General features: G+C 44.7%; 1 protein-coding gene, 1 long non-coding RNA gene and 15 other non-coding genes across 17 annotated transcripts; 7 read left to right on the top strand and 10 right to left on the bottom strand.

Annotated features, from left to right (window-relative positions):
• Positions 1-1,437: 1,437 nt before the first annotated feature.
• On the bottom strand, positions 1,438-1,508 carry trnag-gcc. Its single transcript has one exon. It is a non-coding gene; the product is annotated as a tRNA-Gly (tRNA).
• Positions 1,509-1,630: 122 nt separating this feature from the next.
• On the top strand, positions 1,631-1,702 carry trnae-cuc. Its single transcript has one exon. It is a non-coding gene; the product is annotated as a tRNA-Glu (tRNA).
• A 1,193-nt stretch (positions 1,703-2,895) lies between these two features.
• On the bottom strand, positions 2,896-2,968 carry trnam-cau. Its single transcript has one exon. It is a non-coding gene; the product is annotated as a tRNA-Met (tRNA).
• A 2,551-nt stretch (positions 2,969-5,519) lies between these two features.
• trnad-guc lies at positions 5,520-5,591 on the top strand. The gene has a single exon. It is a non-coding gene; the product is annotated as a tRNA-Asp (tRNA).
• Positions 5,592-7,375: 1,784 nt separating this feature from the next.
• Positions 7,376-12,454, top strand: LOC120436088. Its single transcript, XM_039606469.1, has 9 exons — positions 7,376-7,540; positions 7,627-7,698; positions 7,792-7,866; positions 7,999-8,083; positions 8,370-8,438; positions 8,543-8,620; positions 8,815-8,883; positions 8,985-10,074; positions 10,210-12,454. The coding sequence occupies exons 8-9, from the start codon at positions 9,077-9,079 to the stop codon at positions 11,297-11,299; spliced, it is 2,088 nt and encodes a 695-aa protein (XP_039462403.1). The 5' UTR covers positions 7,376-7,540; positions 7,627-7,698; positions 7,792-7,866; positions 7,999-8,083; positions 8,370-8,438; positions 8,543-8,620; positions 8,815-8,883; positions 8,985-9,076; the 3' UTR covers positions 11,300-12,454.
• A 127-nt stretch (positions 12,455-12,581) lies between these two features.
• Positions 12,582-21,855, bottom strand: LOC120436089. The gene is made up of 2 exons (XR_005610126.1): positions 21,356-21,855; positions 12,582-12,811 (listed from the first exon to the last, which is right to left on the bottom strand). It is a non-coding gene; the product is annotated as an uncharacterized LOC120436089 (long non-coding RNA).
• trnad-guc lies at positions 14,542-14,613 on the top strand. The gene has a single exon. It is a non-coding gene; the product is annotated as a tRNA-Asp (tRNA).
• Positions 14,874-14,944, bottom strand: trnag-gcc. The gene has a single exon. It is a non-coding gene; the product is annotated as a tRNA-Gly (tRNA).
• On the top strand, positions 15,662-15,733 carry trnad-guc. The gene has a single exon. It is a non-coding gene; the product is annotated as a tRNA-Asp (tRNA).
• On the bottom strand, positions 15,990-16,060 carry trnag-gcc. Its single transcript has one exon. It is a non-coding gene; the product is annotated as a tRNA-Gly (tRNA).
• Positions 16,773-16,844, top strand: trnad-guc. The gene has a single exon. It is a non-coding gene; the product is annotated as a tRNA-Asp (tRNA).
• Positions 17,101-17,171, bottom strand: trnag-gcc. Its single transcript has one exon. It is a non-coding gene; the product is annotated as a tRNA-Gly (tRNA).
• trnad-guc lies at positions 17,881-17,952 on the top strand. The gene has a single exon. It is a non-coding gene; the product is annotated as a tRNA-Asp (tRNA).
• trnag-gcc lies at positions 18,209-18,279 on the bottom strand. The gene has a single exon. It is a non-coding gene; the product is annotated as a tRNA-Gly (tRNA).
• Positions 19,995-20,065, bottom strand: trnag-gcc. The gene has a single exon. It is a non-coding gene; the product is annotated as a tRNA-Gly (tRNA).
• Positions 20,250-20,322, bottom strand: trnak-cuu. The gene has a single exon. It is a non-coding gene; the product is annotated as a tRNA-Lys (tRNA).
• On the bottom strand, positions 20,548-20,620 carry trnam-cau. The gene has a single exon. It is a non-coding gene; the product is annotated as a tRNA-Met (tRNA).
• Positions 21,856-22,256: the final 401 nt, after the last annotated feature.

Below are 22,256 nucleotides of genomic sequence, written 5' to 3'. Positions count from 1 at the left end.
GTTCTACTGCTGAGCCACCAACCCTTACATCGTCTTCCGATTGTCCCGCCGGTTGCGGCACTCTCCAAAGTCTCCTCTCAACAACATCTTGACTTAATGCAGATACGATGTCCAACCCAAGTTTGGTTTATGCGAGACTTCTTGTTCCAACTTACCAGTCAGGCAAGAATGACTTCAAATGATCTCTCAATGGACCGTGTTGGCAAAGGAACTCCAGGCGACCTCCAGAGACTCAGCTCGGGAGCTGCTGATAACCAATTATCAGCCCTTGCTCATCCGCTTCCAATGCAAAGACATTCCTAACCCTACCTACCTACCTGGACAAAGTGTCCAAGAAGAAATGACAGGTAGGAGTCATTTGGGAGCCAACGTGTGGTGCCCCGCAATTTGGACCTGAGAAAAGAAAGAGGAATTGTGGTGAAAGTTGGATGAAGTGGTTCCAGAGGGCGACACGCATCCATAGGGGAGGATCGCCTGCCACCGCCGCAGTCTTGAAATCAAAAAGATGGGAAGGCTTTCCACCGGCAGAATGATTTGGATTGATCCATGTTCTAGATGTTGCATCAAAGGAGGCTGAAAATCCACTACAAACGGATGGTTCTTAGGCTCCAGCGTCCTCTCGAAATGGGTAGAAGCAGTAGAAAATGGATGGACCAACTCTGTACCAAAACACGTGCCTCGTGTGAGGCTCAAACTCACGACCTTCAGATTATGAGACTGACGCTGCCTACTGCGCCAACGAGGCTGAGAGTCACCCAGAAACTGGACGATTCCTCGAGTCACGCAGAAAAAGAAATTCACCTTGGACAAACAAAGGCGAGTCCCCAGGTATTTAAGCCCTGAACGGGTCTTGGAGGTGAAGAGTGCCACAGGAGATCCTAAAAACGGATGGACCCATTCTGTCACTACCGCGCCAAACGCAGTGCTGAGTCTTGTCCTGTTGAGGTGGCTCTCCTAGGGTAGGGCCATGCAGTTGTTTGGGTAAAGCTTTCTAACGGTCCGACCCTGCCTGCTGTCACGCCTTGGTTCCTGTGACGGTAAAGACCTGCGTTTCACACCTGGGCTTAAGTGATGACTAATATGAATAACAGTGGGTCAACAACCCTCAAGTGGACAACCCCAGCAGGGATTAAATACCTGACAGGCTCCATCAATCGCTGCAGGCCTGAAGAAGCCTCTTGGATGAGGATTGAAAAGTCTTCACGCACCACAAAAGGAATCCAGTCACCTTCCTTCTTTGCAGGACCTCAAGACTACCGTGACCGAGAACCTACACAGACATCTGATCTCGTTAACCCACCTCTAAACTCTGGGACGCTGCTAGATGCACCCACAAGCAAGAGCCCGTCATGTGATCTTGCGGAAATCTTGACGCCGTCTGGCAGCGACCGAGAAACAAACTTAATGCCTCTCAAGGCCCCACGCATGAAGGAAGTGTGCATTGGCCGGGAATCGAACCCGGGCCTCCCGCGTGGCAGGCGAGAATTCTACCACTGAACCACCAATGCTCACAGGTGTGCCATTTTTCCCACCGAATTCGCGCCATTGCCCAAACGCTCCTCTCGAGGCCCAACGGTAAATGTGGCCCAATACAGCCAGGAATCACTCATCAAGGAAACTCTGTCGCAGCTCCCTGGTGGTCTAGTGGGCAGGATTCGGCGCTCTCACCGCCGCGGCCCGGGTTCGATTCCCGGTCAGGGAAACTGTGTTTTTGACCCAGCTCCGGCTTACCCAAATGGGACAAGCGGTAGACAACGGATGGGCTGCCTTTGCCACGTACTGTGTATCAAGCGAGGCTCAAGGCCCATCTCCCCAAAAAATGGACCGTTCTTAGAAGCCGTCAACAAATGAAGCAGAGTTGCCACTTCTTCAAGCCCAGGATGGGTTGCCGTCTTGCAGGTGAAGTGTGTGACAGGAGATCCTAAATTGGGTGGCCGAACTGCACACCAAAACATGCCTCGCGTGAGGATAGAGCTCACCACCTTCAGTTTTCGAGACTTACGCATGGCAGGCGAGAATTCTACCGCTGAGCCAACAACCCTTGCACGTCTACCAATTGTCCCACCGATTAAGGCCACTCTCCAAAGTCTCCTCTCAAGATCCTTACAATGGATGGACAAACTCTGTCACGCATCGTGCATCAAAGCAGATCGCTGTGACTCTTGCGTGAGGCTAAGAGTCACTACCTTCTGATTTCGAGATTCACGGGTGGCAGGCGACAGTTCTACTGCTGAGCCACCAACCCTTACACGTCTTCCGATTGTCCCGCCGAATTCGCGGCACTCTCCAAAGTCTCCTCTCAACAACATCTTGACTTAATGCAGATACGATGTCCAACCCAAGTTTGGTTTGCGCAGACTTCTTGTTCCAACTTACCAGTCAGGCAAGAATGACTTCAAATGATCTCTCTCAATGGACCGTGTTGGCAAAGGAACTCCAGGCGACCTCCAGAGACTCAGCTCGGGAGCTGCTGATAACCAATTATCAGCCCTTGCTCATCCGCTTCCAATGCAAAGACATTCCTAACCCTACCTACCTACCTGGACAAAGTGTCCAAGAAGAAATGACAGGTAGGAGTCATTTGGGAGCCAACGTGTGGTGCCCCGCAATTTGGACCTGAGAAAAGAAAGAGGAATTGTGGTGAAAGTTGGATGAAGTGGTTCCAGAGGGCCGGCACGCATCCATAGGGGAGGATCGCCTGCCACGCGCGAGTCTTGAAATCAAAAAGATGGGAAGGCTTTCCACCGGCAGAATGATTTGGATTGATCCATGTTCTAGATGTTGCATCAAAGGAGGCTGAAAATCCACTACAAACGGATGGTTCTTAGGCTCCAGCGTCCTCGAAATGGGCAGAAGCAGTAGAAAATGGATGGACCAACTCTGTACCAAAACACGTGCCTCGTGTGAGGCTCGAACTCACGACCTTCAGATTATGAGACTGACGCGCTGCCTACTGCGCCAACGAGGCTGAGAGTCACCCAGAAAATGGACGATTCCTCGAAGCCGCGCAGAAAAGAAATTAATGATAGCAAATTATTCACACTCACATTACAGTTTGTCATCTTGCTCATAATTTGCAAAAATGAATTACAGAATGACTGCATTCATTTGTTTCAGGACCCAGTACAGATGCGGTTTCCACATCTGTGCGCAAAGTGCTGACTTTTGAAGACAGCAGTGAAGATGGTGAGCGTATACAGCGTGTCTTCTATTTTTTTTCTGTGTATTCTAACAGAAACAATGTAAGAGTAACACTGTTTTGTCAAATATTTATGTTTCAATCCTAGCTCCTTCAACTCAGCCAGCTGTTCCAGTTCCACTGGCTGGTTATGAGCACGACCTCAGCAGCTGAAATTGTTCTCCGCACCAGAAGCTGTGGATGAAGACTGAGTTTCAGGACCTTGGACTGTGGCCTGGGTCTCGACCAAACTGAGTTTTTCTTTTTAAGATCAATTTGATGGATACACATAATATTCCATATACTTACATGTATTTGTATTTCTTACATTTAGGGATTGCTGTGCTCCATTTAAGATCCCAGACTGCATCCCTGGGGAAAATGTATTGTGGGATGCCTGGAAAACCACTCCTGCTGTTGTTGCTGCGGCCACATCTGGACCAGTGGCAAACAGCTGTGCCTCTCAAACCCACTACAATAAGAACATTATTGTAAAACTGGATCTGTTCCACTGCCTGAGGAGATTTTCGCGGGAGTGTACCTCTGAGCATCATCCTCTGTTCAGCACTTTCTGCCAGCTTCTCTCTGCTGCATTCTCAGTGGTTGATCAGGCGGACCTGAAGAGGCTCCAGGATGCTTATAAGTTCTGTGGCATCCTGCAAATCCCACAAAGCAACACATAAGGGAGCACTGCAGGATCCAAATACCACAACCCACTGAGCTGCTGAACAGAGTGGAAAAGGTCCTGAACCATTTTCACCTGGCCACAGACCCTAACAACGTCCCACTCTTCAAGCCATCCATGCTGAAGACGTGGCGCATTCAGAGAGTGCACATTCTGCGTGGCTGCCTAAGTGACCCTGAACTCTCAGAGGGTGTAATGTTTAGGTACGGTGGGACTCTTCAGCTTAACCATGTCCCTGGTGAAGGTGCCAAGGTCCCCATCTGGATTCCTGTCCGAGGCACTTCACAGCAGGAGGGTTATCATTTCCACCAGGCCCAGTGGATCACCGGGACTCACGTTTCCACTGAACTATTCCAGGCCCAGGGCATGACAGGGGTGGCACGATGGAACTACCAAAGACTGGTGGACCTTAAGCAGCCAGATGTCATTCTCCCTTCTGTTTTTGATCCAGCTCTAGTGGTGGAGTTGAATGCAGCCTCCAGAAGAGTGACTGGTCAGGAGAAGTACCCTGCACTTCACCTCTCTGACAGAGACACTGGAGAGCACTTTGGGCTTGAATACAGAGAGCCAGGCTGCCGTCCAGTCCCTCTGAACTGGGACAAACACAAAACTCTGAGAAAAGATGAACCGGCTGCCCTTCAGCCCCCATCCTCTGTTCCAAAACCTGTGGCTGCCCAACTTCAGGTTCCAGCAGCGGGACCCTTCTTCCGGGTCGACCCCCAGACTTCACTGTGAACTCATGAATAGTCTTGTTTTGTGTTGACCTGTGTTCTTGTGTTTTTGGTTTAATCTGGACTCTTGTGCTCCTTGTTTTTTGTTTCGGACCCTCCTTCCTGGACCCCGTCCGCCCGCCCTGGTCTGGTGCTTGGTTTTGTTGTTCTGTTTTTTTGTTTGGGGCTGTCGGGAGCCACCCCTTGGAGGGGGGGTACTGTCACGGTTCTGGGTCCGTTGGACCCAGTATTTTGAGTTGTTATGTTTTGGTGTGTTTTGGCATTCTGGATTCTTTTCTTATGATGATGATTATGAATCTATGTTTTGGTTATTCTCATTTAGGGTTTAGTTCGTAGGTTTTGTGCTCTCATGCTCTCATGTTTCTCATGGTGCTGGTGCGGTCTCACTCGCCGTGACACCGCACCAGCACCACCTGTCACCCACCCTTTCTCTGGTACACTTTTAAAGCAGGAGTTAGCATCAGAAGACACCCAGCAACCTACAACAGTCATGGGTAAGTTAACATAACGGTATTGTTAAATAATTCCATGTAATTACTATTATTATTATTATTATTATTATTATTATCAATATGTACGTTATTATTATTATTATTATTAGTTCATTACATGATATATGAGTAACTATTACTATTGTTTCCCAGAAATCTTGGGAAAAGTTCTTAACACCAATTCATCTTTGAACATAAGCCCAGAAAAACTGGAGACTCAGCAGCTGTGGCACTCTTTAACTGAAGGCAGTGAAACAACTAGTGTCCCTGTAGTCACCATAGAGCCTGCCGTCTTTAACCCGCCTCCTCCTGCCCTGTCTACACCACTGACACAAGTGTCAATAGAGAAGATTGAAGATTGTGTCTTAGAAAGGCAATGATCGACCTCTGTTGGAGTAGTGTTTATAAGCCCTGACTAACCATTGAACATCAGCTCCTCGTTAGTATAGTGGTGAGTATCCCCGCCTGTCACGCGGGAGACCGGGGTTCGATTCCCCGACGGGGAGTTTGCAACTTTTTAACCCCATTTGTTTTGATTTACTTTCTTGCACATGACATATAAGCCTTCTCCACATATTCTCCCCCAGGTCTCCTCCCCTGTGCCCCATCCTACCACAGGACTTCAAACATGTATAGTTGAGATTACCAACCATTTTTTGAGCAGGCCATGTACTTAAGCGATATCAAAGGTAGGCACTCTAAAGTAGTCAACCACCCAAATCACTTTATCAACTGGCAAAATTTTAAAAAAAAAGAAATAAATTGGCTGCATTGGCCGGGAATCGAACCCGGGCCTCCCGCGCGGGAGCCTGGGATTGTTTAGCTAAACGGCCTAAACCGTTTCCCATTCATTCTCTATGGTAGTGCTAAACCACTACGGATGTAATATGTTTTTGGCCACTACGGTCTTCCGGCGCTGTTGTGAGCTTGAGATGCGGCGGCAATTTTTTAAAAATCTCCACTTTTAAATATCGGGAGACAAAACAAGTAACGCACCGCTCGCATCACATCTCAACGATCCTCGCTCATTGATCAAAGGTAAGAAATGTCGTTTGAAATAAGAGTAAACCCACAGAATAAATTTACAGGTGTATATTACAGGTAATAGACGTGTTGCGATTGCATTTACGAAGCATCCATCGCTCGTTTAAAGATGGTGGGAGTTTATCCGCTGTTGTAAAGTGGCACGGTAAATCATGAATGAACCTGCTCCTTAAATAAATTGCGTGTTCCATTGGCATGTTTTACTGTTAAATAAACTTGGTAGGTTTCTGACTGCTGTGACACTGACACTACTATAATGTGGTATAATTAAATAATTGATAAATGGCTTGTTATGAGATGACATGCTAAATGACTGAAGCTGCATTTTTTAAAAATTTGTATTGCCTTCATGTTGTAATGGTCAGTACTCTTATCTATACGACAGTCTTGATATCTCACTAACATGAGCAATGCCCACTAGTGTAAGAATGAACAGGATAGCTTAAATAGGTATGTCGATAATCTGCCTGCAGTTCTTATGTACCAGCAGTTGGCACAAATTTTGCATTCAACCATGAAAGGTTTTTATTTACAGACAGAACAGTTTGTAATGCCTGGAGAAAAAACACTTATATCGCAAATGTTGATTCAGATTTTGTCTCTTTATTGTTCTCCTGCATCCTGCTGTTAAACCCAGCCACAATGTGCAGCAAGATTATAGCCTGAAATGTCTTTGTTTCTGTTTGGAATCAATTTAGTTTAATATAATTGTTTATTTTTTCACTGCATTTCAAGATGCACAAGAAAGTTGCGCCATATCCAGGGAAAATCTCTGTGGTGTTCCGCAAGGGGCCACTTGGATACCTTCTCCAGGACCCGTCAAAAGAAGCTCGACGGATTAAAAATGACCCCAAACTGCAGGACAAGTCTGCACCTATGAGGGAGGACCTTGTACGTCAGAATGCTCTCACTGTCGTCTATCAGAGAGGAGGGGATGCGTCTGACATGAAGGAAGTGCAGGGAGAGTGCATCCTGCAGTTTGGAAAGTATAAAGGGAAATCTTTCCGGTGGCTTCTGGAGAATGATGTCGGGTACACCACGTACCTGATCAAAGATCTCCAGAAGCAAGAGGCTGCAGGGACCTCTGTGGAAGCAGGGCATGGCAAGGAGAGCTTGCATTCATTTGTACAGTATGCCCTCAGCTTTACAGAGATAAAAACTCTTCTGGACTACAAGGCCAGCAGAGTGAGTGTTGCTGCAGAAGCCTCTGAGGATGATCAGCTGGTTGGCTTTGGCTCACGAGCCAAGAGCACATGGAAAGAGATTTGGGACAGCAGAGGAGATGGCTATGCAGACTTTATCATGAGGAAGAGCTGCAGTCAAGGAACAGCAATGCATGAGCTGCAGCAGTACCAGCGGAAGAAGCAGCAGTCTGCATCTGCTTCCACAAACGCTCCAACTAAACCCCTGGGTAAGTTGTTTTAATAATATTTTAATAATGTTGTTGATGTGAAATAAGTTCAGTATATATTTATCTAATTGTTGCCTGCATTATAGGGATGGATGAGGATAAAGACCTGGAGGACGCAATGCTGAGCATCTCACCTGCAAAACTACACATGCAGAGCTGTAAGTACTGCGTTATTACTAAACGTCAGACTTGATAATGGCTAAGTCTGTTTACATCTCATATGCCTCTGTCCTCTGTCTCTGCATAACTAGTCACTGTGCCAGCAGCAGCAGAAGGGTCCACACCCAGAGGATCTTCAGGAGCAAACACAGGTTTTCAAATGAAAGGTTTCAGAACTGGAGTACAATAGTTTTCCATGAATTGCTCTCCAAAGCTGAGCCTGAACTTGAACTTTTATATATTGTCTTGTTCTTGTTTTTGTGTGTTCTGGCCACGTTCTGGCGATGTTCCTCTAATAGTATAGTTGTATGCTGGCATTATGCTAACTGTCCTAAGGACAATGAATTGATACCTGCCATCATGAATTGATACCAACCACAAAGGGTGAGTATGTGTTCTTGTTCTCTATGAATGTTTTAAAAACAAATTAAGTAGCAGTAGTTACTAACACCCGAATGCATGTTGTTCACTGACTTATACCGCTCCTCCTGCTTCGATGTGAAGAGGCTAAAATGATTTGGTTTGTCATTTCTCTTGCATATGAATAAATTACATTTGTTTTGCAATGAGAAACAGGAGAAGTAAGAGTATGGATGTGTGAGTTCCTACTAACAACAACACTCACATACAGTGTAAATTATGAAGTTGCTGACACATTTTCCTGTTGTAGTTCCATCTGCTGCACTGTCCATACCACCGTCCAGTACAACTGCTGAACCTCAGGCATCATCAGCCGATGGTACAAAACAACTATAATGTTTTTCATATAATTAAATGTTCAGTTTATTGTGTCTAGAGTAAAAAAAATGTTTCCATTACTCTTTTCTATTACTATACCTGTAGGTGCAGCCTCAGGTGTGAAGAGGAAGTCACCTGTGCCCCTCCCACAGGAGCTGGCATTTCTATTAAAGGAGACCACAGGTCAGTCAAACAGCAGGGCCTGAGTCAAATCCTGGTCCCTCTCTATTTTCATTTACGGTTGATGTTCAGTTAAACATCTGCTTAATGCACAGATCATTAATGATAGCAAATTATTCACGCTCACGTTACATTTTGTCATCTTGCTCATAATTTGCAGAAATGAATTACAGAATGACTGCATTCATTTGTTTCAGGACCCAGTACAGATGCGCCTTCCACATCTGTGCGCAAAGTGCTGACTTTTGAAGACAGCAGTGAAGATGGTGAGCGTATACAGCATGTCTTTTCTTTTTTTTCTGTGTATTCCAACAGAAACAATGTAAGAGTAACACTGTTTTGTCAAATATTTATGTTTCAATCCTAGCTCCTTCAGCTCAACCAGCTGTTCCAGTTCCAGTGGCTGGTTATGAGCACGACCTCAGCAGCTGGAATTGTTCTCCGCACCAGAAGCTGTGGATGAAGACTGAGCTTCAGGACCTTGGACTGTGGCCTGGGTCTCGACCAGTGCGTCACGCAGGGAACGCAATTTCACTCTGGCGTCTCCCTCCACAGCCTGAGCTCATAGATACAGTGGCTGACCTTCCATCCCCAAATTTCTTCCAGCTCCACCCCTTCTTTATTTGGAAACCTGAGAGTGCTATCATGGTCAGGTTAAGAAACAATTATATCTTGCCATGTCTCCATGGTTGCTTTCGTTCACAAGTGGTCTCTGCTGGTGTGGGCAGGCCACGAGTAATTGTTGGCACCAGCGGTCAGTATTACATCCTGTCCTCACAACTCTGCTGCAGGGCTTGTCGCAGGAACTGGTTTGCTGACAATCCACGATGGCTGGAGAAACTGCCCAAAAGGTTTACCAACCTTCTCCCTGCTTTTCTCACATACAAAAAGGCCATCTGCAAGTCTGTTATGGATGAGCTCAGGAGGACTGGCAAATCTCCAGCAGACATGGCAAACCAAATAAATGAACTTATGCACCTCAAGTACGAGCGAGCTCACCTGGCGTACCTCCATGCCACAGAATCGGTCTGGGATTCTGAGGCAGGAGCTCATGGACAGAGGACCATTGGGCAGTTTCTGAGGAAGGAAAATAAGCCACAGGAGTTCAGGTCTTATGAAGACCCACATGCCTGGTGTGGCGTCTCTGTGTCCAGCCATTACCTGACTGACTGCCTGCTCGACGAATTCCGACGTCAACATCCAGCCATATCCAAACTCCTCCAGGGCACTTTTGGCCACATTTTCAGGTCTGACCACACCAGGAAGGTGGCACGAAAAGTCACGCTGGCATCTGGGGTCATGTCCAGTTATTCCATAATGAATGAAAACTGGCTGATTGTTTCGTGGGTCATGGTTCAGTCTGAGACAGAAAGGTCCTTGGAGCCCATGTACCAGGGAATGGCCAAGAGGTACAGTGATGCAGGAGTGGAAAAGGCCGGCTACCACTGGGTGGACAGGTAAAAACCATAATCATCGTTGTCATTCAAACTGCTTTTCTGTCTGGAAAAACTGAGTTTTTCTTTATAAGATCAATTTGATGCACACACATAATATTCCATATACTTACATGTATTTGTATTTCTTACATTTAGGGATTGCTGTGCTCCATTTAAGATCCCAGACTGCATCCCTGGGGAAAATCTATTGTGGGATGCCTGGAAAACCACTCCTGCTGTTGTTGCTGCGGCCACATCTGGACCAGTGGCAAACAGCTGTGCCTCTCAAACCCACTACAATAAGAACATTATTGTAAAACTGGATCTGTTCCACTGCCTGAGGCGATTTTCGCGGGAGTGTACCTCTGAGCATCATCCTCTGTTCAGCACTTTCTGCCAGCTTCTCTCTGCTGCATTCTCAGTAGTTGATCAGGCGGACCTGAAGAGGCTCCAGGATGCTTATAAGTTCTGTGGCATCCATCCTGCTAATCCCACAAAGCAACACATAAGGGAGCACTGCAGGATCCAAATACCACAACCCACTGAGCTGCTGAACAGAGTGGAAAAGGTCCTGAACCATTTTCACCTGGCCACAGACCCCAACAACGTCCCACTCTTCAAGCCATCCATGCTGAAGACGTGGCGCATTCAGAGAGTGCACATTCTGCGTGGCTGCCTAAGTGACCCTGAACTCTCAGAGGGTGTAATGTTTAGGTACGGTGGGACTCTTCAGCTTAACCATGTCCCTGGTGAAGGTGCCAAGGTCCCCATCTGGATTCCTGTCCGAGGCACTTCACAGCAGGAGGGTTATCATTTCCACCAGGCCCAGTGGATCACCGGGACTCACGTTTCCACTGAACTATTCCAGGCCCAGGGCATGACAGGGTTGGCACGATGGAACTACCAAAGACTGGTGGACCTTAAGCAGCCAGGTGTCATTCTCCCTTCTGTTTTTGATCCGGCTCTAGTGGTGGAGTTGAATGCAGCCTCCAGAAGAGTGACTGGTCAGGAGAAGTACCCTGCATTTCACCTCTCTGACAGAGACACTGGAGAGCGATTTGGGCTTGAATACAGAGAGCCAGGCTGCCGTCCAGTCCCTCTGAACTGGGACAAACACAAAACTCTGAGAAAAGATGAACCGGCTGCCCTTCAGCCCCCATCCTCTGTTCCAAAACCTGTGGCTGCCCAACTTCAGGTTCCAGCAGCGGGACCCTTCTTCCGGGTCGACCCCCAGACTTCACTGTGAACTCATGAATAGTCTTGTTTTGTGTTGACCTGTGTTCTTGTGTTTTTGGTTTAATCTGGACTCTTGTGCTCCTTGTTTTTTGTTTCGGACCCTCCTTCCTGGACCCCGTCCGCCCGCCCTGGTCTGGTGCTTGGTTTTGTTGTTCTGTTCACTCTTTAACTGAAGGCAGTGAAACCACTAGTGTCCCTGTAGTCACCATAGAGCCTGCCGTCTTTAACCCGCCTCCCCCTGCCCTGTCTACACCACTGACACAAGTGTCAATAGAGAAGATTGTGGAGGGCATTTTAGAAAGGCAACAGCAGCAGCCACAGCAGCAGCAGCCTGAGGGGAAAAAAAGGCAGACAAAGACTTGTCTTGCCTGTGGACAGCCCAAGTCTCAACATGAGACAGATGGATCCACCGTCCATTATTTTTACCAGAGAGGGCCTGTGCGCTATTTCTATTGTTCCAACAAGGTGCATCAAACTTATGCTGCTGAGGGAATCACTGACCCTAAAATGCCCTTTGAGGATTTTGCCCAGACAGACTTTTTCCAAAGGGAACTGGATGCTACCAGGAAGAAGTCAGAGGAAAGGATGGAGAAAAAGAGGAAAAGGCCAGAAACGCAACAAACAGGCCGCCTCTGCAGGTTCTGCCACATGGACCTGAAACAGGGACCAAATAGCCCACATGTTCACACAGGCTTCCCTGGAGTGGCAGGGAAATATATCTACTGCCCTTCAAAAGTGCATTCTCTGTACAGGGACAAGGGCATGGCCAAGGAGATGACCTGGAAGGAGTTTCAGGAGTCTCCTTTCTACGAGGCAGAGAGACAAAGATGGGTGGAAGAAAAAAGGAAATAGGGGAGAAACTGTTGATATTGTACATAATATAGTTTAGTTCTAGTTTTGTAATGTTTATTTTGTTTATATAAATAAAAACTGATTGTAAATATAAAAATGTAAATAAATTGTGTTCTGCCTACATATTATTTCTAAATCACTTCATGTAATGATAACAAGCCATCCGTTCTCTAGTGGGGTCTCACAGCTTTTATCTTTATAATCTTTCTGGTTGATTTGTAATATTAGAAACATGACTGCTGTCTTTTATCTGTGTGACTGTACAGCCTGTTTCAGACATGACAACCAGACAGTGTCTGAAGTTATCTTTAATACATGCAACACAGCTGGAGATAGTCCAGACACTTTCTCACTTCTGATGATAATATTTTTGGTTTAGGTATTGTTGCTTTCTGGCTTGAAGCTTATCTACAAAAGCAGTTCAATAAGGAGAGATCATGTGGAAAAACAGAACATGATTTATTGAGATACAGAAATAAATGTAACTGTTAGGCAGTTAGACTCCAATGACCCATCATAGCAGAAGAAATCTCAGCAGTGACAGGATTTTACACAAGCCACACCCCAGAGTCAAAAAGCTGGTAGTGATGAAGATGGAGGCTGGGACAGGGTTCTGAGTGACCACGGTGAGGAGGAGAAATGAGAGGAGGCGGGCTGCATGGCTGAGGATCTGAAACGCAGAATGGCAGAAGCAGAAAAGCAACAGATTTAAAGCATGCAGAGTGGAGGCTGGCATGCTCGGTGAAGGCAGGCAAGAGCATAACTGGAATAAAGTAATGATGTAAGTACTGAGTTTGCTGGAGAAGGAATAGATACAAACTGTCAGCCACCAGGAAGCAGACAAATGACTTATTACACACCTTCCTTATTGAAATTATGCATAAGCTTAATTTTCTATGCCAACAGAATGTATCTGAATTATAGTTTAAACTTTAATCTTTGTATTAAAAGTTGGATGTCTGCATAACTGAAGAGTATGTCTGGTTTGTGATGATACAGTTTATTTTGAGTTATGTACTTATTTATGTACTACAGTTGTGAAAGTTTTCCATTAAATAAACCCAACAGAGCCTTGGGTATAAACACCTTCTACAGAACCAAAAGGCAGTACACAGCTGTTTTCACACCTTTGGTCTTCCCCCAGAGAAAAGTTCACACTCCCTTGCTTCCTCTTACAGTGGAGAAGACAAAAGATGAACTTTTCCCGTGTGAATGCCTGCTTCCAGCTTCCTGAGATACCTTCTGTTAGCAGCATGAATGTGTGAGACATTGAGGCATGCTAAAATCCCGTGGCACCAAAGCATTGTACAATAAAATAATGTGAATAATACATAAATATAAATAAAAGATATTCCTTTACACAGTATAGGTACATAATACTCCACAGGCCAAAACACTATGATATAAATAGAATGATAATCAAATAATAAGAAAAAGCAAAGTGAAAAATAAATGTTATCCAAAATAAGTAAATTGAAAATGGTGTTAAACTTTTGATAATGTAACACAACCTTTGTCCCAACCAGGACTCGAACCCGCGCTCAGATGGTTCAGCGTGAAAAAAATCCTTTTTTTCCAATGCCTGAAAAGCTGCGATTTGATTGGCTGTTTCTCCGTTACACCTATACGCGATGGGCCCCCGCGTGGCAGGCGAGAATTCTACCACTGAACCACCAATGCTCACATATGCCGTGATCTGTGACATTCTGTCACATTCAGCAGTCGGCCCATTGTTCTGACACACAAAACTACCGACAACGCTACACACTCCAAACACGCTAAATGTCACAATTCTCTCACATTACTCTCTCTCTTGCCGCTGTTACTCCTAAAACTTGCCCCTCTTCTGAAACAAACAAATCCCATATCCCAAGAGCTGACAGAGACATCTCATCGTTAGTATAGTGGCTAGTATCCCCGCCTGTCCAGGATAAGATTCCTGAATTTTTCAGGGATGTAATACCGGTTCAAGTGCCTGTTCTACCAGAGCTTATGGGGTATAGATCCGCAGGCATTTGCGAGGTCAAGCCATAGTACCGCCAGGTCCCCGCTGGCTTCCCTAATGAGCTGTGTGACCATGTCTGTGTGCTCCAGGCACCCTGGAACCTTTGGGATCCCTCCTTTCTGGACTGAGTTATCAATGTAAGAGTTCTTCAGAAGATATTCTGTCAGTCGCTTAGTGACTATGCTAAAGAAAATCTTCCCTTCAACACTCAGCAAAGAGATGCTTTAGGCTACGTGTTTGAGAATTATACCACGGATTCAAATACTTTTGATGTGAAGCCTTATCTTTCACAGGAGGTACAGTATCCAGTGTCATGGGAGGCAAAACTTTTAAGAAGATGATCAACCTCTGTTGGAGTAGTGTTTATAAGCCCTGACTAACCATTGAATATCAGCTCCTCGTTAGTATAGTGGTGAGTATCCCCGCCTGTCACGCGGGAGACCGGGGTTCGATTCCCCGACGGGGAGTTTGTAACTTTTTAACCCCATTTGTTTTGATTTACTTTCTTGCACACGACATATAAGCCTTCTCAACATATTCTCCCCCAGGTCTCCTCCCCTGTGCCCCATCCTACCACAGGACTTCAAACATGTATAGTTGAGATTACCAACCATTTTTTGAGCAGGCCATGTACTTAAGCGATATCAAAGGTAGGCACTCTAAAGTAGTCAACCACCCAAATCACTTTATCAACTGGCAAATTTTTTAAAAAAAGAAATAAATTGGCTGCATTGGCCGGGAATCGAACCCGGGCCTCCCGCGTGGCAGGCGAGAATTCTACCACTGAACCACCAATGCTCACATATGCCGTGATCTGTGACATTCTGTCACATTCAGCAGTCGGCCCATTGTTCTGACACACAAAACTACCGACAACGCTACACACTCCAAACACGCTAAATGTCACAATTCTCTCACATTACTCTCTCTCTTGCCGCTGTTACTCCTAAAACTTGCCCTCTTCTGAAACAAACAAATCCCATATCCCAAGAGCTGACAGAGACATCTCATCGTTAGTATAGTGGCTAGTATCCCGCCTGTCCAGGATAAGATTCCTGAATTTTTCAGGGATGTAATACCGGTTCAAGTGCCTGTTCTACCAGAGCTTATGGGGTATAGATCCGCAGGCATTTGCGAGGTCAAGCCATAGTACCGCCAGGTCCCCGCTGGCTTCCCTAATGAGCTGTGTGACCATGTCTGTGTGCTCCAGGCACCCTGGAACCTTTGGGATCCCTCCTTTCTGGACTGAGTTATCAATGTAAGAGTTCTTCAGAAGATATTCTGTCAGTCGCTTAGTGACTATGCTAAAGAAAATCTTCCTTCAACACTCAGCAAAGAGATGCTTTAGGCTACGTGTTTGAGAATTATACCACGGATTCAAATACTTTTGATGTGAAGCCTTATCTTTCACAGGAGGTACAGTATCCAGTGTCATGGGAGGCAAAACTTTTAAGAAGATGATCAACCTCTGTTGGAGTAGTGTTTATAAGCCCTGACTAACCATTGAATATCAGCTCCTCGTTAGTATAGTGGTGAGTATCCCCGCCTGTCACGCGGGAGACCGGGGTTCGATTCCCCGACGGGGAGTTTGTAACTTTTAACCCCATTTGTTTTGATTTACTTTCTTGCACACGACATATAAGCCTTCTCAACATATTCTCCCCAGGTCTCCTCCCTGTCCCCATCCTACCACAGGACTTCAAACATGTATAGTTGAGATTACCAACCATTTTTTGAGCAGGCCATGAACTTAAGCGATATCAAAGGTAGGCACTCTAAAGTAGTCAACAACCCAAATCACTTTATCAACTGGCAAATTTTTTAAAAAAAGAAATAAATTGGCTGCATTGGCCGGGAATCGAACCCGGGCCTCCCGCGTGGCAGGCGAGAATTCTACCACTGAACCACCAATGCTCACATATGCCGTGATCTGTGACATTCTGTCACATTCAGCAGTCGGCCCATTGTTCTGACACACAAAACTACCGACAACGCTACACACTCCAAACACGCTAAATGTCACAATTCTCTCACATTACTCTCTCTCTTGCCGCTGTTACTCCTAAAACTTGCCCCTCTTCTGAAACAAACAAATCCCATATCCCAAGAGCTGACAGAGACATCTCATCGTTAGTATAGTGGCTAGTATCCCCGCCTGTCCAGGATAAGATTCCTGAATTTTTCAGGGATGTAATACCGGTTCAAGTGCCTGTTCTACCAGAGCTTATGGGGTATAGATCCGCAGGCATTTGCGAGGTCAAGCCATAGTACCGCCAGGTCCCCGCTGGCTTCCCTAATGAGCTGTGTGACCATGTCTGTGTGCTCCTGGAACCTTTGGGATCCCTCCTTTCTGGACTGAGTTATCAATGTAAGAGTTCTTCAGAAGATATTCTGTCAGTCGCTTAGTGACTATGCTAAAGAAAATCTTCCCTTCAACACTCAGCAAAGAGATGCTTTAGGCTACGTGTTTGAGAATTATACCACGGATTCAAATACTTTTGATGTGAAGCCTTATCTTTCACAGGAGGTACAGTATCCAGTGTCATGGGAGGCAAAACTTTTAAGAAGATGATCAACCTCTGTTGGAGTAGTGTTTATAAGCCCTGACTAACCATTGAATATCAGCTCCTCGTTAGTATAGTGGTGAGTATCCCCGCCTGTCACGCGGGAGACCGGGGTTCGATTCCCCGACGGGGAGTTTGTAACTTTTTAACCCCATTTGTTTTGATTTACTTTCTTGCACACGACATATAAGCCTTCTCAACATATTCTCCCCAGGTCTCCTCCCTGTGCCCCATCCTACCACAGGACTTCAAACATGTATAGTTGAGATTACCAACCATTTTTGAGCAGGCCATGTACTTAAGCGATATCAAAGGTAGGCACTCTAAAGTAGTCAACCACCCAAATCACTTTATCAACTGGCAAATTTTTTAAAAAAGAAATAAATTGGCTGCATTGGCCGGGAATCGAACCCGGGCCTCCCGCGTGGCAGGCGAGAATTCTACCACTGAACCACCAATGCTCACATATGCCGTGATCTGTGACATTCTGTCACATTCAGCAGTCGGCCCATTGTTCTGACACACAAAACTACCGACAACGCTACACACTCCAAACACGCTAAATGTCACAATTCTCTCACATTACTCTCTCTCTTGCCGCTGTTACTCCTAAAACTTGCCCTCTTCTGAAACAAACAAATCCCATATCCCAAGAGCTGACAGAGACATCTCATCGTTAGTATAGTGGCTAGTATCCCGCCTGTCCAGGATAAGATTCCTGAATTTTTCAGGGATGTAATACCGGTTCAAGTGCCTGTTCTACCAGAGCTTATGGGGTATAGATCCGCAGGCATTTGCGAGGTCAAGCCATAGTACCGCCAGGTCCCCGCTGGCTTCCCTAATGAGCTGTGTGACCATGTCTGTGTGCTCCTGGAACCTTTGGGATCCCTCCTTTCTGGACTGAGTTATCAATGTAAGAGTTCTTCAGAAGATATTCTGTCAGTCGCTTAGTGACTATGCTAAAGAAAATCTTCCTTCAACACTCAGCAAAGAGATGCTTTAGGCTACGTGTTTGAGAATTATACCACGGATTCAAATACTTTTGATGTGAAGCCTTATCTTTCACAGGAGGTACAGTATCCAGTGTCATGGGAGGCAAAACTTTTAAGAAGATGATCAACCTCTGTTGGAGTAGTGTTTATAAGCCCTGACTAACCATTGAATATCAGCTCCTCGTTAGTATAGTGGTGAGTATCCCCGCCTGTCACGCGGGAGACCGGGGTTCGATTCCCCGACGGGGAGTTTGTAACTTTTAACCCCATTTGTTTTGATTTACTTTCTTGCACACGACATATAAGCCTTCTCAACATATTCTCCCCAGGTCTCCTCCCCTGTGCCCCATCCTACCACAGGACTTCAAACATGTATAGTTGAGATTACCAACCATTTTTGAGCAGGCCATGTACTTAAGCGATATCAAAGGTAGGCACTCTAAAGTAGTCAACCACCCAAATCACTTTATCAACTGGCAAATTTTTAAAAAAAGAAATAAATTGGCTGCATTGGCCGGGAATCGAACCCGGGCCTCCCGCGTGGCAGGCGAGAATTCTACCACTGAACCACCAATGCTCACATATGCCGTGATCTGTGACATTCTGTCACATTCAGCAGTCGGCCCATTGTTCTGACACACAAAACTACCGACAACGCTACACACTCCAAACACGCTAAATGTCACAATTCTCTCACATTACTCTCTCTCTTGCCGCTGTTACTCCTAAAACTTGCCCTCTTCTGAAACAAACAAATCCCATATCCCAAGAGCTGACAGAGACATCTCATCGTTAGTATAGTGGCTAGTATCCCGCCTGTCCAGGATAAGATTCCTGAATTTTTCAGGGATGTAATACCGGTTCAAGTGCCTGTTCTACCAGAGCTTATGGGGTATAGATCCGCAGGCATTTGCGAGGTCAAGCCATAGTACCGCCAGGTCCCCGCTGGCTTCCCTAATGAGCTGTGTGACCATGTCTGTGTGCTCCAGGCACCCTGGAACCTTTGGGATCCCTCCTTTCTGGACTGAGTTATCAATGTAAGAGTTCTTCAGAAGATATTCTGTCAGTCGCTTAGTGACTATGCTAAAGAAAATCTTCCCTTCAACACTCAGCAAAGAGATGCTTTAGGCTACGTGTTTGAGAATTATACCACGGATTCAAATACTTTTGATGTGAAGCCTTATCTTTCACAGGAGGTACAGTATCCAGTGTCATGGGAGGCAAAACTTTGAAAGAAGAAATTGTTGATATCTAAGGCTACGTTCACACTGCAGGTCTTAATGCTCAATTCCGATTTTTTGATCAAATCCGATTTTTTTTTTTTGTCTGCTTGTTCACACTACAAATAAAATGGGACAGGAAATGCGCTCTAGTGTGAACGCTCATAGTGGCCTGCATGCGCTAAAAAAAGATGTCACACACAACGCGCTCTGTTTAGACCCAGACCAAACAATATTGTTTGACTTCGGACTTTACGTTTCCAAATTTTTGCTTTAAGTTATTTTGTTATTTACAAAATAATGTAAATAACCTAATAATTACCCTTATTGCTGTTTTAGAGAGGAGCGGTGCTTCAAAGGATAGTTGCAGATTTCTGTCAGAATCTGCAGATTATACAGTACAAATAAAATGTTCACGTTGTCTTCCCAACAGTTTCACTGACATCTACACTGGATGGCCAGGAAGCGTTTGCAATGTCTTCTCGGGCGCTTCTCTGGCGCTGATAATTGGCGTCTGTCTTGTGTCAGTGACGTAAAAGATGGATTTAATGCGACATGACCGTTCAAACAGCAGTCGCTTTCTAAAACATCGGATATGTATCGGATTCAGTACCACATACGAAAGTGACCCAGATCGGATTTGAAAATATCGGATTTGTGCCGTTCACACTGTCATACCATGATCGGATATGGGTCGCATAGGGTCAAAAAAATCGGATTTGATGCGCTTTTGCCTGCAGTGTGAACGTAGCCTAAAACCCAGCAGTAAGTTGAAAAGGTTACTGATTTGAAAATGTAGGGCTGATAAGTATTTTTGTCTCTTTTATTGATGCCTTAACATAATTGGTGTTGTGATTTGACGCAAGACATCCCCCAACACCACCCACCATGCCCGATTCTACCATAGGACTTCAAACAGACTTCAAACAAACAAGTATAATTAGGTCAATAATATTGACAGTTAAGCCAAAATACAAGCAACATAAAAAATAAAAGCAAATGCTTCCGCGTACTCAAAGAACACAGGGAACACACAAATTAATATATCGACTAAAAAAATTAAAATTGTTGCTGCATTGGCCGGGAATCGAACCCGGGCCTCCCGCGTGGCAGGCGAGAATTCTACCACTGAACCACCAATGCTCACAGCTGTACCCCATCTACTTGCTGAATTAACATTCATACATCAACGATGTCACTCATGGTTTAAATGTTTCACTGGTTTCCCACTGAAAATGTAATGTAAACTTTCAAGGGTCCAAGAACTGGACATCAAAATTACAAAAGGAGACAAAGAGGGAGCGAGGGCAAAGGAAGAAAAGGTTAACGCCCAACGTGGGGCTCGAACCCACGACCCTGAGATTAAGAGTCTCATGCTCTACCGACTGAGCTAGCCGGGCTTATATGTCTAAGCCTCAACCCTTACTTTTTCAAAAATCACACGTCTTCTTAGTAAGCATAGGCTAGTTTTACAGGAAAAGAAGGACTATAACTAACATTGGTATTTTCAACAGTAGCTGTAGCAGACAGTTCATTTATAACTATCCAAAACATATTTCTAAACTGCACTCAAAGTGCCTTAAAGCCGATTCTGTTCATATGGACGTACCAAAAACAAAATATTCTGCCCCGTGTGAGGCTCGAACTCACGACCTTCAGATTATGAGACTGACGCGCTGCCTACTGCGCCAACGAGGCTTGCCACTACGGTTAACAAGAAGGTTTTTTACACACCGCGGAGCTAAAGATAGTATGGCACATGCGTGGGAAACACAAAGAAAACAGAAAAGGCTTACAGTTAAAAATAATAACAGCGCATATTCATCCAGACTACATGCTGTGCAAAGACAGAGTGCAAAGTCTCATATAAATAAAGTTGTATTGTATTGTATTGGCAGGTGTAGTTCTTTTTATTTTCCAAAGGGGTGTTATGGCAAATTATTATTTGCCATATTTTTCTTTGTTTTAGATTAACCACTGATTAAACTGCATACCAACGTTTTAGTGCATTTTTATTATAAAAATATGAACATGCAGTGCATATTTACCCTATACCCAGCTGACTGTGCACTGTGCTTCTGGCACACCACAGTGACAGTTAAAAAGTTGGCAACTACCTTCAAACTTAAAAAATGTTAAACCTGCTAGCACACCAAACAAAACTCTTTCACATATGTTTATTAAAACGGTCATATTCAGCAGCTTAAAAAGAAGCTAATTCGCACTGGTGTTAATAACCAAGTAACTGTTGTTTAGGCGTCATGCTGATGCTAATGAGCAGGTAGTAGGGTAGGCTAGTATTACCGCTAGTTGTTCGCTAGTCGCCACCTCAACCTAACAATATCTGCACAAAAACACGTTATTTTAAACTTAGAGAAAATTCACACAAAAAAACAATACAAACGTCCTCATTCTAGTCCTACAGTGGCTCACCTTGTGTTGTGTAGTTAACATCGTCTGCGCTTTTTTCCTCGACAATTCCGTCCACATATCCGAAGTCCGTGCAGTCACCCGCTAGCAAACTCCTCTCCAGACTCTATTTCCACTGAGGTTTGCTTTAACAATATAAATAGAAAAATAACTAGTTTTTATGCTTCTCGAGGCAAGCCTTAAACCGAAATTCATGTGGTTATAGAGTGGTAGTCTTGCTATGGTGTGTCCGAGTAAAAGCCCGCATCACGACCAGCGTTGGAGCAGCAAATGGAGGACGCTCGAGCTAAGTCATGAGCACGTGGTGTGAAAAAGTACAAGGCGTGCCGAACATGAAGTTTTGCTGCATGGCGCTTAAAAAAAAGAGAGAAGTAACTACTGTATCAAAGTCCATTATTTTACCTTACAAACTTAGTTATTTCACCTTTTTACTATTTTTTTTTTATTGATTCATTTATTTTTTAAAACACTGACGTCTAAAACCACCATGCATAATTTAATTTAGAAAATTATGGAGCAAAAACTAAAAAATCTAAAAAAGGCTTTAAAATATTTTAGAAAATTTTTCAAATCCCTTTTTATTGAAAGGTTGACAGAGATTGTTGTTTAGCCACAATATACAATATGGTCTCAGTGTTAATAAATGTTAATAAACATTTATTGATTTTTGAAAATTAAAATTATACTAAAAGAAATATTAAACTTAAGAGGGAGGTTTTGTTCCCAGGTCTTGTCACTGCTCATACATGAACACAGATACAGCAAACTGGTTATGTTCTAGGGAAATTCAAAAAGTCATCAGGAATTCTGTATAAAGGGATTTGTTACATTAATTCAACAGCATTGTTACAGAATGTGGTATAATAATTATTACATTATTACAAACAACCTTTGTTGTCAAATG

This window comes from Oreochromis aureus, linkage group 23 (assembly GCF_013358895.1).
Source record: "Oreochromis aureus strain Israel breed Guangdong linkage group 23, ZZ_aureus, whole genome shotgun sequence".
Classification (NCBI taxonomy): Eukaryota; Metazoa; Chordata; class Actinopteri; order Cichliformes; family Cichlidae; genus Oreochromis; species Oreochromis aureus.
Note: the sequence above shows the minus strand (reverse complement) of the source record. Positions and strands in the feature narration are given on the sequence as shown.